The sequence below is a fragment of the Battus philenor genome, unplaced genomic scaffold, assembly GCF_028537555.1.
Source record: "Battus philenor isolate CCGP_79_NKW_IND1 unplaced genomic scaffold, ilBatPhil1.0.hap1 SCAF_15, whole genome shotgun sequence".
Classification (NCBI taxonomy): domain Eukaryota; kingdom Metazoa; phylum Arthropoda; class Insecta; order Lepidoptera; family Papilionidae; genus Battus; species Battus philenor.
In genome coordinates this window covers 9,526,555-9,539,779 of record NW_027181677.1, presented here as the reverse complement: position 1 = coordinate 9,539,779, position 13,225 = coordinate 9,526,555, and the positions used below count along the sequence as shown (strand labels likewise).

The 13,225-nt window shown below is 31.4% G+C and overlaps 3 protein-coding genes across 4 annotated transcripts; 1 reads left to right on the top strand and 2 right to left on the bottom strand.

Annotated features, from left to right (window-relative positions):
• Positions 1-70: 70 nt before the first annotated feature.
• On the top strand, positions 71-1,881 carry LSm3 (U6 snRNA-associated Sm-like protein LSm3). The gene is made up of 3 exons (XM_068761516.1): positions 71-185; positions 265-372; positions 1,660-1,881. The coding sequence occupies exons 1-3, from the start codon at positions 165-167 to the stop codon at positions 1,837-1,839; spliced, it is 309 nt and encodes a 102-aa protein (XP_068617617.1). The 5' UTR covers positions 71-164; the 3' UTR covers positions 1,840-1,881.
• Positions 1,740-6,446, bottom strand: LOC137918656 (U3 small nucleolar RNA-associated protein 14 homolog A). Its single transcript, XM_068761515.1, has 3 exons — positions 5,723-6,446; positions 4,452-4,644; positions 1,740-3,369 (listed from the first exon to the last, which is right to left on the bottom strand). The coding sequence occupies exons 1-3, from the start codon at positions 6,373-6,375 to the stop codon at positions 1,870-1,872; spliced, it is 2,346 nt and encodes a 781-aa protein (XP_068617616.1). The 5' UTR covers positions 6,376-6,446; the 3' UTR covers positions 1,740-1,869.
• A 931-nt stretch (positions 6,447-7,377) lies between these two features.
• On the bottom strand, positions 7,378-12,997 carry LOC137918822 (uncharacterized). 2 transcript variants are annotated; one of them, XM_068761735.1, is made up of 8 exons: positions 12,769-12,997; positions 11,276-11,451; positions 10,364-10,476; positions 10,119-10,232; positions 8,967-9,452; positions 8,316-8,428; positions 7,836-7,979; positions 7,378-7,700 (listed from the first exon to the last, which is right to left on the bottom strand). In XM_068761735.1, exons 2-8 carry the CDS (start codon positions 11,448-11,450, stop codon positions 7,577-7,579), a joined length of 1,269 nt encoding a protein of 422 aa, XP_068617836.1. In that variant the 5' UTR covers position 11,451; positions 12,769-12,997; the 3' UTR covers positions 7,378-7,576. The 2 variants fall into 2 exon arrangements, with proteins under 2 accessions (XP_068617836.1, XP_068617837.1); XM_068761736.1 differs by having other exon boundaries at positions 7,379-7,700; positions 11,276-11,364; positions 12,769-12,996.
• Between the last annotated feature and the right edge of the window lie 228 nt (positions 12,998-13,225).

Below are 13,225 nucleotides of genomic sequence, written 5' to 3'. Positions count from 1 at the left end.
TATTAGAAAAATCACAATAAGCTTTTTATTAGCTATCAAATTTGATTTTTCTTTGACAATCTGTCATGAACTTGAAAACATTTGAATAAAAACATAACCTGTTACTCACCCAAAATCTTGATAATTTCGGTAACTTTACGAAGAATTTTTATAAACTTAGAGCTATGGCGGATGATGGTGAAAATGTAAATATAGGTTTAACTTGACCACATTTATAATAAAGTTCTAATTCTGTTTAAAAACTTATTTAAATGTATATTTCAGGTAGCAGTTATGACTGTAAAAGAGCCCTTAGATCTTATAAGATTAAGTTTAGACGAAAGGATTTACGTTAAGATGCGTAATGAACGTGAATTACGCGGAAAATTACATGTAAGTAATGTTTCATTGAATATTTTTACCAGTGTTTAGGTTAAAGGCGTTTTTCCGTCTTCTACAATATTAAAAAAAAAACAATAGGAAAACTGAACATTCATCAAATATAATAATACAGATTTTTATATTTAGTTAAGATAAATTCAGATAATTATGAACTAAGCTCAACCTTTTAAGAAATTGATACTATATAATAATATAAATTCATTTGGCTAAGAGTGGATTGAAAAATATATTTATTTCAATTTATCATTACTGTCATGAAAATACAGAAAAATATCACATCGCCTTATTATTTATTTGAGAGCTGATGTAAAATATAATTGCAACCTCTAATTTTTTTGACAAAATTGCAGGATTACCTTCACTTAATTGTAACTTGGACATGATTTCAATCTTTATATCACCATTAATTCAGTCATAGTTTATCTGGTGCTTGACTTAAGGTTCCCCTACAGATTTCTAATAGGACTGGTAGGATGCAGCTTGCATATGTATAGTAGGGTTGTTGGAAGACACTAGATTTAAGTACATATTTAAGTGTATATAATGAATCAAAGGACAATAAATATTTTTAAATAACAAATAGTTGATTCTTGGAAAGGAATATTAGATCTACTAGTTAAACTACATATATTTAGTTCAGTTATACACTGCCTGTAAAGATGTGAAGCTACCTTGGTCTGGAATTTATTATGAGTCCTTGTATACCATGCATATTATTGTTTTATCAAAATAATATGTATAAATTCGTTTTCAATTCTTTGCATCAACAAGTGTATAAGTATCTCCATGTTTAATAACAAGAGGCTAAAAATGTTGCATTGTTAATTTTCCCAATTTCAAAGTGTAGTTTGAGTCATGAGAATTAAACATACATTAATGACTTTGTTTATTCATGTATAAAATAATGATTGTCATTTGCACTTCTGAATTTGTTTAAATTATTATTCACTCACTAAGTTTGTGAATGCATTTTATTTTTTGGAGAAATATCAGTAATAGTTTGTTAAAAGAACTACATTGGCTTTGTTGAGATCACTAACTTGGTCAAAACAATCACCTTCTAGTACTAAACAATTTCAGAGAATCTTATATTTATCTAATAGTGTAACAAAGTCTTGAGAGATCTGAACACAGACAGTTCAAGTAATAACTCCCTTTCCATATTGGCAGTACATTGTTATATGTATCCACTGAAATAACTAAGAAATATATATCTGCCCTTAACAATTATTTTTAACTAACAACTATAAATCTGAGTGTATTTTTTTTTAATTACAGGCTTATGATCAACATCTCAACATGGTATTAGGAGATGCAGAAGAGACAATAACAACAGTTGAAATTGATGAAGAAACCTATGAAGAAGTCTACAGAACAACTAAAAGGAATATTCCAATGTTATTTGTAAGAGGTGATGGTGTTATACTTGTATCACCACCTGTTAGAGTTGGTGTTTAGTTTAAGAAATAAATTTGTACATCTAAACTTTTATTTTTTTGACAACATCTTTAAAATAGATTCATTATTAAAATTGACATGTTTAGATATAAGTAATTCATCTTCATCCATTGGATCAATGATAGTACCCGCTTTAGTTATGACATTTGGTTGAATGAGTTTTTTATGTGCCTTTTCAGGGATAAATGTATTTCCGAGAGGTACTCGTAAAGAAGCTTCATAGTCCTTGATACTATTAAATGGAAAAGGTACATCAGAAACTTTGTGTAAAGATAGTTTTGGATCATCATATTCTTTAATTATTATGTCACCCTTATTTTCATCTCGGCGTGGAGTAACAACAGGAGGTTTTAATATGAATCTGTTTCTTTTTCGTTTTAATTTTCGAACTTTAATACCTTTACCTCCCCACTTTCCCCACCCTGGTAAGCTTAAATCAATGATTTGAGGTTTATCTTTATTGATTTCATCTTCTTTTTCTTGTCTGAAACTTGCAACTACATCATCTTCCTCAAATACCTCTTCTATATCTATTTTTGGAACGACCTGTTCATCATCATCATCATCTAATTCATCATACTCATTTGAATCTTTAGGTGTTGAAGTATTCAAATATTTTGGCTTTACTGCAATAAACTTAGAAGGATCAATATTTGTGTTTACATCGTCTTTTGTTTCATTAGTAACAAGTAATTTATGATCTAAATTCCTTTTATTTACACTCTCCGTGATATTTGTTTCATTATTAGTTTCTATTAAAGGTTCATCAATTATAGGTTTTTGGTTTTGGTTTTTAAATTTATAATAATCAACACCATGCATATCAGTTTTTGAGCCAACATTTGTTTTCTTAGTGTTTGCTAACAAACTGTCTGGTACATTCTCCATTCTAACAATGTTTTTTTTCAGTTTGTTAAGTTTTTTTGTCATTTTACCCAGAACCTTGTTTTCAAAAGACTCAAATATATCTGAAATTTCCTCAGAAGCACTTATTTGTTGTGTTTCTAAGTTGGTGTTTACAGGTTCCACTATCCAATTAGTAGTGGAAATTGTTTTTGTATTTTTCTTTACTTTCTTGTTGTTTAATGGTTGTTTGTCGAATCTTTTAACTTTTTTATTTACTGGTTCCTCTACAATATCATTTGAAACTTCACTATTTTTTTGTCCAACATTTTCATTGTGGCTAATTTTTCCTAAACTCTCTTTTAATATATTAAGTATATTGTCCGAGTTATGATTATTGTCATTTTTCATATTTTCTTGATCAGATTCTGAATCTGAATCACTAGCTTCTTTGCGTTTGTACATCCGGTCCTTAAGATATTTTTTATAACCAAAATTAAACTCTGCATCAATGTTTGGTTTATCAGATTTTTTCAACATCCATGGGTTTGTAGGATCTTGTGATAATGTGATATCAGGAATTCCTTCATTAGTTTCATCATCTTCATCATCTGAACTTGCAATATTTGCTGTTTTATGACTAAGAGATTTACTAACAGCTAATTGTTCAGATAATTGTTGTCTGACCTGAAAGTGAATAAATAAAGTTAATTACATGGTTGATATAATAATATTAATACAATACAAGATCTTATATTATTTGTTCCTATTAAATAAAACTGAATTTTTAATTTAAATATGTTCTGTTAAAGTCCTGTACATAATTATATAGTGATAGTTATTTGCAAGGTTTGTTAGAGTGATCTACATATTCAGTAAAAAGAAAATCAAAGGAATAGAATAATAAATGTTAACACCATAAATTAAACAATTCTCTGTTATTATTAACACACTTTTTCAAGTTCTATTTTTAGAAATTAATGATTTAATTTTCTAGAAAGTGGATAAATTTCATTATCAATTTTACACTGTGTAATGGTAGAGTTAATATCTAATATGCATTTTCTACAGGTCAATCTAAGGTGATGGAAATGTAACAAATTGGCAGGTGTAAATATTACAGAAAAAATATTTAATTATATAATACAGTACACTATATAATAAAACATGATAAATACTACATTTATTATCTAGTTACTAACAAGGAGTATATAGCATATACATGAATAAATTATTCATATATAAATATGTACATACAATATGCAATTTGGAATAGGATTGAAATTGGGAAAAATCTTTTTCTAATATGTCAAACCTCCTTTTTAAACATATAATATAATAAGGGTTTGCTATCCCTCTAATTCCATTGTTATTTCAGTGCATAGATACCCACTGTAAGGCACAAGCCACCAAAAAAGATACCTATTTACTTAATTATTGATCCTTTTTACACTCTATGGAGGGATAAACAAAAATAGCCATGCTTGGCCAGGCCATTGGCTACAGCAGGGTAATATTATGGTATGTATAGTATGCTGCTGTTCATCTTCTGGTAAACTTGTTTGTAAGTAGTGGCAATCCTATATAATTAATGCATAAAGTGTGAATTATATAAGATTGTATCCTGGGAATCAAACCCGCAACCTAAAATTGCAAGTCACAGTCCCCTATTCGAGGCCTACCACTGGTCTAACTCCGAGGACAAGCTTATTCCAAAGCAGAATACTTACAGAAAAAAAATATGTCTATAAATTAATACAAACACCTACCTCTTTGTCATACTTTGCTCTAACCAATTTGCTTTTAGCCCACTTTCCTGTATTTTTATGTCTAAGTGTGTGCCGCTCTAAGGCTCTAGCTTTCTCTAGTGTTTCCAGTTTCTTCAATGCCTCTTCAGGATTCTTATTCTGTAGATCTTCAAACTCCTTTATCTGCTGCTTTAGCTTATCTTTTTTCAAAATACTAAAAAGGAGTTATTTAATTCTTACATTAATATATGCCATTATATGCCATTAACATATGCCTTAAAATTATAAGTTTTAGTGTACATTATAAATGTTATTGCAAATATTGTTAATACATTGAATGCCATGTGATTTTATAGTGCCTTCCCCCTCAGGCCACACATTACTAAGAAGGTCTCTAAAGTGGATAGGAAACTGACAATTGAACTTTTATTATATGCTTCAGTCCTAAATAGTTTTATTTTAATCAAAAATATAATGACAAACAGAATCGGCATTACAAAATTCTGAAAGAAATTGTAGATTTACTTAACAAATTGCAAGGAAGCCAATGTTAGTTCTAGCAGCAGCACCAGTAAAAATTTGTACAATCTGCAGACAAAACCTGGCCAAACTTCAGCAGTGTGGAAATATTGCAAATCATGTAATGAAGAATATGCGGCACAGTGGTAGAAAAACAGCATAAAATTTGACCAAACAGGTTACAATATTTTGTGACACTTGCGAGGGACAATTATGTTTACCTTGTTTTAATAAAATCCATTACAGTTTTCTGTAAAATGGCTTAATCTATATATTTCCATTTGGTATGATGATATTTTTTTACAATACAGAAATCACTTCTGGCCTTATATTACTTTATATCATATTTAATAGTAAAAGGTAAAAAAAAGACAAGATTTTCTTTTTAAATCATGAAGAGCAAACAAGCATGGAGGTTTATCTTTTAAAATGTTAACACTTGCCCACTTACAATTTAGTAATTTGTAACATTTGCCTATTTTATTAAAAATAGTGATACTACTATATATTAAATGTAAACTACTGTTTGGCTGCAGACACATGTCACAGTTGCAACTAGACAACCTTTCAACTATGTGATACCTGCTCCTGATAAATTCACATTAAATTGATGCAATGGTTTCAATCATCATTATATTAGGTGATAGCCATCCTCTGCAAGGAATAGGCCTCCCCTAAAGATTTCCCTGGTGACCAGGCTCCTGCTGCCTGCATTCATTGCAGGAGCAGGAGTTGTATGAGCAATTGTTTCAATGCTAAAAGTAAATACTGACCGATGGTATTTCTTGCTCTTTATTTTGCTTTGTCTTTTGGCCTTTGCCGCCTTGTACGACTGTTGGGCTCTAATTTTTGCCAGTTGCTGTCTGTGTTCTAGCATTTCTTGGTATGACATAGGATAAACAGGTTCTTCTTCTTCTTTTGGCTCCTGAGGTACTGGCGGATCGACTTCGTCCAATTCTTTTTCAAGGGGTGATTTAAATTTTAACTTCGACAAGAAATCGTTGGTTGGTTGAAGTTTTGAACTTTCATTTTTTAAAGGAAATGTCACACAGTCTACTGTACGATTTCTAGCCACGACAGGATCCCATCGACCAACTTTATCCTTCGTTTGTTTATAACCAGTTGCTCTTTTAATTCGTATTGCTTCTGGCTTCTCTATCGGTTTAGGAAGAATTTTAGATATCTTCTGGCTTTCCTTAAATGTTTTACTTATTTTCACATGGTGAGCCGTATCTTCTAGCACTTTAACTACATTGTTGAGATTAAGTTTATTTGATCTTTTAATTAAGTTAAACTCGGAATTCGTGTTTGTAGGTTCATTTCTTGTTGGTTCGGTAATATGTTGAGTTTTGTCCAATTTAGACACTGCACTTACTAAGCGATCATGTTCGCTCGAAACGAAGTCAGCTTCTTCAATTTCTTCCATATCCGATTTAATATCAAAAACAACAAATCAGATCAATGTGCCAGTTCTAACCTCAATACTGTTTATATGTACTCTGGATAGTGACAAAGGCAGTGACAGTTGAGACTCAGTGATACTAGATAACTAAATACAAGGAGTATTTTTTCCAAGATTTCTTTGTAAAAAATATTGATGAAACTAAATTTAAATCGTTACTTCCAATTAAATTTACCGAATCATTATATTTCGTATTGTTTATTTTTGCTAATCACATCAAATGTAGATCGTGTCAAAAACATGTTTTTTTTATTTGACTGATCTTTCACTGCCGCCCAACTGGCATTTGCAGATTTCGCGGAGCTCATCCATGTCGGCTCATCCAAGCGGTCGGTTCAATGGAATGTAGGGGTAATGTTTAGGTGTTGTTCTGTTTAAAATTTAACCACCTACGTCAATACACCAGTAAGAACTAGAGTCCTTGATTCTAGTCGTTTTTTTAACATTAGAAAAAATTAAATGTCATTTACTACTTTATCGGCTCGGAGCCATTCTACGGACCGAAATCACACAAGTTTAAAATGGGTGTCATTTTAATACCGAGTTTGGACTAATTTTGGAAAATTTTAATACAAAGTTTTCCGACGATATTTTCCATCCTATCTCCGGAGACATTTTACAGAGTATTAGAAATCATAGTCATTCTGTAGTAACCCCGATAGTTGAACGGGCTAGAACCTTCGTGTTACGTGAGTAATGAAGACTTCTACATGGACGTAACACTTTCAACGATCACCCAGTTCTAAAAATAAACATCGACCCATTACTTTGTCTCTACTAAGAACACAAATTGGCTCATTGTAGTTTGTAGGTACTGCCATCTGCAAAACAATCCAGCGCCGTCCTGATCTTTAAAGTCGCGGATGAAAATATAGACAATAATAAAACTCATATTTAAAATAATTTTATTTTTAATTCTCATTTACACCTTTGACATGATCTTTAATTCATAGTTTATATTATGTGAATTTCATTGATAATTAATGTCAAATACTTTTTACAAAGTATACAGTGCAGAAAATTTATTTTAATTAATTTCATGATTATAACTTTTTGGAATTATTAATAATAACGATATAAGCATTTGTATTTTGATTATAAGTAGTTATAAAAAGGAATAAAAAAACCGTAAATAATTGTGGTAGAATTAAAAAGATTCAATATGTTAAGAAGTGTTAGACGATTCCGAGAATAACAAGTTATCTTGTTCCATTTGACGCCTGAGCTTGTAATGTTGACGATTTTTAAATAATTTTGCTTCGTCGGTGCACTTTGTAGTGATACAGCTTCTGAAAATTATTACTCCTTTAAATCAAAATGTAACATAAAAAAAAATCAAAAATAATAGGTATATGTATTTTAAAATAATCTGTATTTACTTGTATATTATATTTTTAAAACAAATTTTTTTTCTGTTTCTTTACCTTACTAGTCTTTTATGAACGCCGCATCTTTGTGCAACAGTATTTACGATATCGTCAACAACTTTGGGATCCAGACGTTTTTTTGGAGGCTTATGTGAGAAAGCCGGTGATTGTTTTCCTGATAATGAATGTGTCGCCAAAACTCTGAAATGAAGAAAACAAACTTATTTAGGTCTTTTTAAATATTCTATCAGAAAATATACAGGTTCTTTGTTGTAATAAGGTATATTTATATTATTTTTATTTATCCCAGCTGCGGCCGTTTTCATAATATCGCGATTCATTGGAAAATTGAAGATTTTAGTAATTTTTGCCGTACAATTACATTGAATTTTGTTTTCATAGACTATAATCGTCAAAGACAATAGAAGAAAGCATACAGCAAAATTAGTTAAATAGGTATATAAGTTTGTTTAAACTATGTACTGTAATAGCTACAAATAAACCGGTATCTAAAATTAATAAATTTTATATTTTTACCTTCGTGGGAAAATTGCTTGCAGCAGATGTCTTGTTGCACCTGTGTACGAAGTCCAGTCTATATCTTCGAGTAATTTGTTAGGAACAGACACATTTCCACTTCCGATAGAAACCTATAATAAGTTTTGAATATGTTGAACACATTGACATTTAGTAAATGAAAAGTAATTGACTTTTAATTATTGTAAAAACTTTAAAAAAAACCTTATTATAGATCGTAAACGATTGTATTAACATTTTATATTTAAGTTATATAGATCGAAATAAAAAATAAAACGTACGACAACATAAAAAGTCTTGTAAAATATTTATCATTTTTCCCATTCTTTAAATCATTTTTTTAAGACACTTAGACTTTAGTTTTTACACAGTTATTATAGTTACGCTGTGTGAAATAATATTTTGATACCTGGAGGTATAAGAGGCATCAAAGTCTGCATGGAGATAGCAAATAATATTTAACTATAACATGCAGTAATCTGAATTTTGAAAAGTAAAACTATTTCTTATTCTCTCGCTTAAAAGAAGTGAATGTAGAGCTTAGTCTTAAACTTTATTAAATAAAAACATGTTTGACCTACGATCAATTTTATGGCTCATAGTAGGTATTACCTATATGTTCGAGGAAAACATGTATTTAAAATATATTACCATATCAGTCTCACTAGCGGCCGCTTCTATAATGTTAGTTGTGTGTGCTGAAGCTCTCCTAACACGCACTCCGTTAGCATCAGAATTCTCTTGTATTTCAGAGCTTGGAGTACTTGTGTTTCTATTTAACCATTCATTGTTTAGCAATGATATTTCATCAGAGGAAAAGTTTGGTAAACATTGTAACATCTCTGATAGCACAGGGTCATCTATGCTTAATTGTGATATTAAAACGAGAAACTGTTTGTAAAGATTTTTGAGAATACGTTCCATTTCATCAATAAATGCAGATGTGTCGTCCAAATCGACTTGTACAGATTTATCGCAGCTCCGTTTAACAATTTTGTTATTAAACTGTCTCGGTGGAGAATCGTGAGAGAACGAAGATCCACTGCTACCGCAAATATTATATCTTCTACTTTTCATTATTTTTCTATACTGGTGATTTTGTTTAGAGTTTGACTTATTATCCATATAATCATCTGTCTGAAAGGAAGAATAAATTGAATTAAAACTCAGGAGTATCTCCTTAACCTTAAGATATCTTGCAACCTTTGTTTATGTCAATCAGTGAAATTGTAGTGTACAGCGGCCCAAACCGAAGCTTCCCAGGAAGCTCGCAAACTTCGTCATAGGCCTTCCCCAAAGATCGCCACGAAGACCGGTCTCATACTGCCCGCATCCAGTCACTTCCCGCGACCCTAACTGTATCGTTGCTCAAACCAGTGGGAGGTCCTACTTACGCCGCGTCAACCTTCCGGCTCCAATGGCCATTGTGGTTCCACGAACGTTGTGCCCACCACCTTAGACAAGCTATTTTTGAGCTACCTCGGTGACCTTGGTTCCTGTGTGAATTTCTCATTTCTGTTTTGATTTCGAAGCGAAATTTTGCTACCTTAAAATACTTAAAAACTGCTTTCGCCCTGCCTCCTCGTAAATGTGGTTTGGGTGGAAGTATACGCCAGGGCAAAAAAAACTATTCTTTCGGCGGAGGAGGATGGTTCGGTTGGTTAGGCAGTGAGCCAGCTCTCTGGTATCTTCACTACTTATATATGACGTAAGTTTGGTCAGCAAACCTTCACAATGCTTGCATGTGTATATTTGTTACTACTACCATTTATAATTAAACAATCATTGGGACTCCCTTCTTACTTCTTTATCGCTGTTTGTTGTGTCATCTGAGTTAACTGTGCTACTGAAGCGACGCGAACGACGCGGAGTTACAAATGATGTCGACTGTCTCCCGCTGCTTCCTTCTCCTGACATCTGTAATGCATAATATATTTAGGTAAACTTACATTATAATTTATCCACAAATTTATTTCTTAGCTCTATTTCTGATTTACTTTATTTAATTTATTTATTTCAATTAGGTGTAAATATTATTATATATTTACCAAATCATTTTTAACTCCATTTATAGTGTTCATACATAATGAGACTACTTTCTTAACTTGCTGATCCTGTCGTTCCATCAATAGTTTCAGTTCCTTCACTTCTTTCTTGTCATCTATAAAGCAAAAACACATTTTATTTACTAGTGGCAAGTATAATTCGACGCACACACATAATTAGAACAATTTAAACAAATTAAATAAGAGAACTGTAAATGATGTTTTATACTTCTCACGAAATGTAGCAGAGGAAACCATTCTATTCTTACATTTAATCAGATCTCTTTAACCATAATAAAGATTTGACCACGATCTATATATTTGTGAAACCCTAAGATTTAGTGATTTAAAATTACGTAGGGATATTTCTTTCGGGTAGTTGTCAGCTAACAACGGATTTTATAAAATTCAACCCGCCAGCAAGATATAACGGGTGGGGACGTAAAACTGTCAAATTATGGCTAATAAAGGTATAAACCTTTTCCACGTATTTTTTCGGCATTTTAAAAATTAACAACAACAAAGACAATGCGGGTCGTGCGAAGCCGGTGACTGATATTATATGAAACATACAAATACTATTATACTTTCTCTATTATTCTTTATTCTATTCATTATATTTTAAGAAACAAACAATGTAAATAAGTAATTTATTTAGAGATAGAGAAACCTACTTGCTCGTTTTTATACTTTGTAAAATTTTGGTTACGATAAAATTTTATTAATAGGCTAAAAGATATTTCTAAATTCGTTTTTTACAACTATATTTTTTACAAATATATTCTCAACTAAATTAATATACCAATAATTACAATGTAACTTATATACTATTACTGGTATATGATATAATTTGAAGTTGACTCAATTTTATCAGCATAAAGTTGCTTTAAACTTGAGTATGTTGGTAATGCTTACCGGATATTCTCAAAATTTGCGCACGCCGCGCTCCGTGGCCATGTTTATTCCTGATGAGCACCGTTTTCCCAACCTGGACGTCGTTATTGCTGAACACACAATCATTCGTCACGATAGAGTACGATGGAAATAAAACGTTATCAGTCCATTCAACAAGCAGCCACGTTCGCGACATTCTAAAATTCAGTCGTACTTCAAAATACACAAATATTCAATCTCTAAAACAATTTAAACAACTGCTCTGTAACGTACAGTCTTTCGCAGGTAAAAATATGATGGGTACAACTCCGTAGTCCCAACTTTCATACACCCCTAACTACAAAAAACAACAATAGAATTCAGCGCACGAAGGATGTGTAACGGATTTTTTTATGCCATTACACCACTGACATTTGTGCGAAACTACTTAACATTATTTGTATATTTAAGTCTCCGTGATGTCTCAAATTTCGAATTCAACATACTATAATGTATTTCACAGTACAGAAAAACAGGATAATAAACGAGATCACTCGCCGAATCCAACTCGGATAGGCAGCGTTAGAGAACCGTCGATACATTACCTCTAAAATACCACATTGCCTGAAGACAAAGGTCTTTCACTATTGTGTAGTCGGCGATGTTCTATAGATCCGAAAAATGGTTGCTTACGATGGGCCGTAAAAGCAGGCTCAAGGTCACCCAGGAATAATGGATAAAGCTATGTTCGGAGCAACGCTGCGAGATCGAATCATAAATGAGATCCGCAAGAAAACCAAGATCACTGACGTAGCTTCAAGAATTGCTTGTATGAAATGTCAGTGGGCACATTGTTCGTGCGACGGATGAATATTGGGGCCAAAGGGTGGCAATTATTAGCCGGTAGACGTGGCGTAGTTGGACTGACGACATAGTTGAAGTCGCTGGAAGACTAGTAATAAATGCATAATATACAGTAAATGAATACATGATGATTGGTTAGAGTTGTAAGTTCTTTAAAATGATGAATCTATAGCTCATTTGCTGTCAACTAATGTATGGCATACCGTATTCAAAAATCAATTGTTTCTGAAATAAGTAGATAAGTAGTAGATAATACAGTAAAAAACTGCGTTCTCATAATTCGGATTACTTCATTTTAAAAATTATTATTGTTTGCTATCTGTTATCGCAGACTTTTTGACGCCTCGAGTTATTGTCTAGTCGCATTCTCGGCTCAAACGGTTGCTATAACAGGTAAGGTATATAACGTTACAAAAATAAATATAAACTCATCTCACTCATATATCCGTAAAAAATAAATTATTTAAATTGTATAAAAGAAACAATTTAGTTTTAATTATTTTTTGTAATTATGACGGTACTTTAAAAAAATCTGTATTAATCTAATACTACTTTCGAATTATCAATGGTTTAATTATTTGGATTTCGTAATTATTACATTTATTTTTAAATATATTCGGCTTTCAACACTTAATTATTAATAATAAGTTATGATAAATTGTCATACTTACTTTTCAACTTTTCTGTTAGTCTGCAAGGTATGGTGCACTTTACAATGGTTCTTTAGTTTATTATATTGTTAGGAAATTGGTGGTACTTATTGATATTGTCAATCAACTAATTAATACTGAACAAACAAATCGTCAAACCATTAGCCTTTATGCGAAATATTAAGTTGTTTAATGATATAAAGTCTAGTGATATAAAGTTTAATGATATAATAACTTGTTAATGATTTTAACGTCAGGTGACACAGAGACAACGTTTCTTAACACAGCTTGTTTATTGTAGGCAAATTTTAGTTTAAGCGCCCTCTGCACTTTTCTTCTACAAACTGCGTAATCTTTAAATTTCCATAAGCTAAAATTAAACGTCATTTACAAAAATATCTTATTTAATAATTTTATGATCCATAAATCGGTAATTTTTTTAAAAAATTCTGGTAACTTATCATCTTAAATTCTTATA

What these genes read in the sequence shown, in the direction of transcription:
- LSm3 (XM_068761516.1), top strand. Translation starts at nt 165, where the DNA reads ATGGCGGATGATGGTGAAAAT. An exon ending in TGGCGGATGATGGTGAAAAT is followed by an intron (nt 186 to 264) that starts GTAAATATAGGT and finishes TGTATATTTCAG; the next exon opens with GTAGCAGTTATGACTGTAAA. An exon ending in AATTACGCGGAAAATTACAT is followed by an intron (nt 373 to 1,659) that starts GTAAGTAATGTT and finishes TTTTAATTACAG; the next exon opens with GCTTATGATCAACATCTCAA.
- LOC137918656 (XM_068761515.1), bottom strand. Translation starts at nt 6,375, where the DNA reads ATGGAAGAAATTGAAGAAGCTGACTTCGTTTCGAGCGAACATGATCGC. An exon ending in AAGAGCAAGAAATACCATCG is followed by an intron (nt 4,645 to 5,722) that starts GTCAGTATTTAC and finishes ACTCCTTTTTAG; the next exon opens with TATTTTGAAAAAAGATAAGC. An exon ending in GAGCAAAGTATGACAAAGAG is followed by an intron (nt 3,370 to 4,451) that starts GTAGGTGTTTGT and finishes ATTCACTTTCAG; the next exon opens with GTCAGACAACAATTATCTGA.
- LOC137918822 (XM_068761735.1), bottom strand. Translation starts at nt 11,450, where the DNA reads ATGTCGCGAACGTGGCTGCTTGTTGAATGGACTGATAACGTTTTATTT. An exon ending in CCGCTAGTGAGACTGATATG is followed by an intron (nt 8,429 to 8,966) that starts GTAATATATTTT and finishes AACTTATTATAG; the next exon opens with GTTTCTATCGGAAGTGGAAA. An exon ending in CAAGCAATTTTCCCACGAAG is followed by an intron (nt 7,980 to 8,315) that starts GTAAAAATATAA and finishes TCTTCATTTCAG; the next exon opens with AGTTTTGGCGACACATTCAT.